A 5,469-nucleotide genomic window follows, 5' to 3' on the forward strand; every position below is an offset into this window, starting at 1 on the left:
GGGTAAACGAGGGTAATTTTACCGCATACTGAGAAATGGGTAAACGAGGGTAGTTTGTGCCGCATACTGAGAAATGGGTAAACGATGGTAGTTTGCGCGTGAACTGAGGGATGAGGGCAAGCTAGAAGCGAGAGTGAACGAGAGTAATATGTGCCGTTCATAATGAGGGATGATGGCAGGCCATAAGTGAGGGTAAACGAGGGTAATTTGTGCGCATACTGAGGGATGAGGGCAGGTCAGATAAGAGGGTAAACGAGGGTAGTTTGTGCGTAAACTGAGGGATGAGGACAAAGTAGAAGCGAGGGAAAAACTAATGTAATTTGTGCCGTTCATGCTGAGGGATGATGGCTGGCCAGAAGCGAGGGTAAATGAGGGTAATATTCGCCGCATACTGAGGGATGATGACAGGCTAGAAGCGAGTATAAAACGAGGGTAATTTGTGCCTTTCATAATGAGGGATGATGACCTGTCTCTTATACACATCTGGGGTGAGTGGGGGACTGTCACCCATCATGACGAGGTGAGTGGGGGACTGTCACCCGCCATGACGGGGTGAGTGGGGGACTGTCACCCGCCATGACGGGGTGAGTGGGGGACTGTCACCCGTCATGATGGGGTGAGTGGGGGACTGTCACCCGTCATGACGGGGTGAGTGGGGGACTGTCACCCATCATGACGAGGTGAGTGGGGGACTGTCACCCGCCATGACGGGGTGAGTGGGGGACTGTCACCCAACGGGTTCCATGTCAGTAGAGTATTAACGTGTTATTTATAGCTATTATTTAATACATATTTCGGCTAAATGATCAGTAGCTCCGTTATGGAGCATATGCGCTGCTAATGATTCAATTTCATTAGGGTTATTAAATAACATCACTTTGATATCTCTTGTTACATTACCGTTCTGACAGCGTAATGTACATCTTTTATATACCATCGTCATCTTAGTATTATTATTATTATTATTATTATTATCATTATTATTAATCATCTCTTATATTCCATCATCATCATCATTGGTGTGCAGATGATGGTGCTGGAGCGCCGCCCCCCCGGCCCGCTGCCCCCACACCTCCACAGGCTGGAGACCGCACTCAACCAAGTGAGTGTAATATATTATATTATTATATAGTTTATCGTATAGATTTTTTTGCATGTACACTATTTCGTACATTATATTATTATATGGTACGTATATCACATATGTAAACATCAATAAATCTGGCGATGGCTCGAAGATTTAGATGAAAATCCACAACTTCATGTCAATAATTGTGCGACGAAAAACGCGTCGTGCTATATCACATTTAATTATATTCTATACATTAGTGCGACATGTACTTAATTCTGCCACGTGCTTTTTATACGCGACCCTCGTTATTATAGGGTTTTGGGTTCAGATCGCAAAGTTTTTTAATCCTGATCTTACTGAGGTTACGTTCAGATCGCAAAGTTTTTTATTAATTTAGCTGTTTGAAAATGTCAACTAATCATAGTCACGTCATTGCGAATTATTACTACTTCAAATAGTTATGTATATATTTATAATTCCACAAAACCAAACACTTTTTGGCACGCCTTTTTTAAATCCAAGAAAAATATAAAAAAGCAAACTTGACCTAGCATGACCTAACATGTGTAGAAAATTCAACAGGACTGCCTAAAAAAAGGATTTTATAGATACCCTTCCCTTACCTAACCCTAACCCTAACCCTAACGTGGTTGGCATTTTTCATGTCCGGTTTTGTTGACATATAAAAAGCGATTCCGATATATAGCTCGCTCAATGATTAGAGGACACACTATTGTCTTGGTTTGTACTTTTGACCGGTAATGTTACCAAAATATCGGTTAATAGCAATGCTATGTAAATGTAGTAGGTCATATATCTTATATTCATAATTTGTACGATTACCGGACTGGATTGGAATACTTAACAAAGAGGGATCAAATACCCGGGCCCCTATCGGAATTGGGAGTGTGGTTAGCTACTGAATTAGCGACGCGCTAAGCTCGCCCAGCGCGCAAATTAGCGGCTTTGTGTCAGCTTTATTCGTACAATATATTATTATTGGTATAATATAATGCCTGCATGTCTGTTTTGTGTCTGTTTGTACTGCTCATACAACTGTCATGCTTTTATATGAACAACTGCGTGCAGCAGTTATGACTATGATATATCTGTTTGTACAGTTGCTGCAGGAGCCATGACTGTCTTTTGTCTGTTTGTACAGCTGCGCATACAACTGTCATGCTCTATATGAACAACTGCGTACAGCAGAGTTGACTGTCATATATCTTTGACTGTCTGTACAGTTGCTGCAGGAGATTCAGACGTTCCTGGCGACGGTAAAGACAGACCAGCAGGATCTGCAGACGTGCCTGGAGCCTGCGCTGCAGCTGTACGACAAGCTGGACGCCTTGCTGCTCAGTTCAGGCGTCAGGGGCAAGAAGGCGAACAAGGCGCGGGAAAACTTCGCCTTCAACGTCAGGATCGCGCGGGGCCAGCTCGACAAACTTGCGGCCGCTGCTGAGCGCTGCCGCGTGGCGCTCGAACAGGTCTGATAAGAGGGTAAACGAGGGTAATTTTACCGCATACTGAGAAATGGGTAAACGAGGGTAGTTTGTGCCGCATACTGAGAAATGGGTAAACGATGGTAGTTTGCGCGTGAACTGAGGGATGAGGGCAAGCTAGAAGCGAGAGTGAACGAGAGTAATATGTGCCGTTCATAATGAGGGATGATGGCAGGCCATAAGTGAGGGTAAACGAGGGTAATTTGTGCGCATACTGAGGGATGAGGGCAGGTCAGATAAGAGGGTAAACGAGGGTAGTTTGTGCGTAAACTGAGGGATGAGGGCAGGCCAGAAGCGATGGTAAACGAGGGTAGTTTATGCGTAAATTGAGGGATGATGGCAGGACAGAAGCGAGGGTAAAATGAGGGTAATATTCGCCGCATACTGAGGGATGATGACAGGCTAGAAGCGAGTATAAAACGAGGGTAATTTGTGCCTTTCATAATGAGGGATGATGGCAGGCCAGAAGCGAGGGTAAACGAGGGTAATTTGTGCCGCTCATACTGAGGGATGAGGGCAGGTTATGTGGTTCACGTAGAACAGGTTTTAATGACTTTGCGCTAATAGCAGGAGGTCGTCAAAATTTATTGATATCTCTCGCCGACAGGTTTAACGAAGTTTTGGCTTTGCTCTAGTTTAGTTATATATTTCCTTCATCTGGCGATTATTTGCCAGATGAAATTTGTCCTTCTGATTTTCTTCTGAACTGCCCTTCCTGGTTTTGTGGGGTTCACATTCACGCATCATTTGTTTTGCACTTATATAATTTTCCTTTATATTTCTAACCTTACGACATCAAAGTTTTTCATTCTTCTTGTACCATCTGCTTTTTTCATGCCATTCCTGAATGGCATTACTCTAGTTATCCCTGACATTTAGCCCCTCCCGATCCTCCAAGCACCCTCTCTTCCCGCCGCCAGCTTATCGTTCTCCTCCTTTCCAGTTTTGAGTCAGTTAAACAATTTAGTTCCCTCTCACCCTCAACCTATTTACTCTTCATCTGTCTCACCAATTAACACCTGTTGTCCTGTCCCCTTCCTTTCCCTCTCTCTGTTAGATAGGCAGTTTATCTTCCCCTTCCCCCAACCTATTCACTCATCCCCACCACCATCCGCCCCCAGTTGGAGTCAACGCGGGCGACACTGTCGAGCCTCAACCGCCGCGACCGCAGCTCCAGCGTCCGCGGCCGCCACCGCCTCACCCTCGCCAACCGCCACCACACCACCGACAACCTCACCTCCTACGGCAGCCTGGGCCGGGCCACAACCTCAACCCCGCTCTCCTCATCCCCATCATCCCAACACCTCACGCCCCCCAAAAGCATCCTCAAGAAGAGCAACTCGAACATCGAGTCCGGCTCTCTTACGTACGTCGGCCTATCCTTCCCTCAGGACTTCCCGCACGACTTCACGGCCTTGACCGTAGGGGACGACCCTGTTTCTCTTAGCGGGTCATCATTGATGGACGATGATGATGACGATGACGATGATGAAGATGAAGATGGTGATGACGAACGACAAATGATGAACAGTGAACGTTTTCAGACGTCGGGACAGACTACAGTACAACAGGGACAGAGCGCTGCTTCGTAGCATCGTTAGTGTCCTTAGTACGCGTAGTTGCTTGATATTTAATGCTCGTTATATTACAAGTAATAGTTGTGAATATTGTCTATTGTAGGCTTTATCTTGCCCTGTGTGCGATATAAAATTGGGTTCCAAAATGAATAGTTAATGAATATAATGAAGAGATGATGTCAATACGGGACTTCAGCTCCTTAGCGTTCTTGATCGACCAGAGCAAAAACTGCAGCTCAGAGGTTAGGCTTCGACCTTTTTGGGTAGAAGCACGATAATGAACATGAACATCTTATGTAAAAGCAAGAATATCATTATGAAGATGAAATTCAGAATTATTTGTGGCGTTATAGTCCAATGTTCGCAAATGGCTGTAAGACTGAATAAGGCATATAAAAGTATATGCCACTAAACTGTGTTGAATGATACTGCGCTTCCCATGGACAGCAAGAGTATCACTGAAGGCGGTCTTAAACCGTGTTAACTCAGGATTATCTTGAGACAGAAATATCACAAAACTTATGGCCCATACTTTGACCTCAAGATTTTAAGATCGCCCCACGTCACAAGTACCCAGAGTTCGTTTAGAGATGCCAATCCATGGCCATGCTGAGAGCACCACCCATTGACGGCTACCAATTAAGCGCCGCTCACCAGCGACACTAAGAAACGAACTGAGCTTCCAAGGCTCAAATGCCGGTGCCGCTGCAACTGCGTTACATGTGATTCACTGGAGGAAGATTCATGCTTCATAATCGATAGAAATAAACTTGTACGAGTCAAAAAACAAGCATTGATGCCTTCAAGCAAATGGGGAATACAGGCTCTCATAATCATCAGGTGCTTTTTCACGACTGAATAGATATCATCATTAAAAAATGTGAAAGATTATAATGATACGCTTATTATAGCAGGGTTACATTACTGCGAATTAGAAATTGTTTATATGTTGACGAGTCTGATTAAAAAAATTATTTCTCCAGCTCTGTAGCCACTTCGAATTCATAGAAACTAATCATTGCGATGCATTTATAATTCTCAACATATTTAGACTTAGAAAAAATCTTATGCAAATTTTGCGAAGCTAACAGTCGTATTGCGCCGCAGCAATAATCATATGACGTGTCAGGCATGACAGACGTGACAATAAACTGACTTCAACTTAGAAAATTTTTTCTGCACGTTTCGTAATTTATTCAATCATAGAATAATAAATCTAAAGTTTTGTAATGTATTGAATGTGAGGTATTATAGAGGGGTCCATCTGTGGAAACTATCATTTGGTGCTACAAAAAAAAATCTGATCAAAAGCCGTTCG

The 5,469-nt window shown here is 43.9% G+C and overlaps 1 protein-coding gene across 1 annotated transcript in view; it reads left to right on the forward strand.

The window, feature by feature from the left end:
* Positions 1–4,166, forward strand: part of LOC108671488 (inactive phospholipase C-like protein 1) — a 25,347-nt gene extending 21,181 nt beyond the window's left edge. The window contains exons 16-18 of the mRNA XM_047883852.1: positions 1,028–1,102; positions 2,317–2,559; positions 3,696–4,166. Of these exons, the coding sequence (XP_047739808.1) occupies positions 1,028–1,102; positions 2,317–2,559; positions 3,696–4,166 (789 nt within the window). The remainder of the gene's footprint in view (positions 1–1,027; positions 1,103–2,316; positions 2,560–3,695) is intronic.
* Positions 4,167–5,469: the final 1,303 nt, after the last annotated feature.

Source organism: Hyalella azteca, unplaced genomic scaffold, assembly GCF_000764305.2.
Source record: "Hyalella azteca isolate HAZT.00-mixed unplaced genomic scaffold, Hazt_2.0.2 contig13848, whole genome shotgun sequence".
NCBI lineage: Eukaryota > Metazoa > Arthropoda > Malacostraca > Amphipoda > Hyalellidae > Hyalella > Hyalella azteca.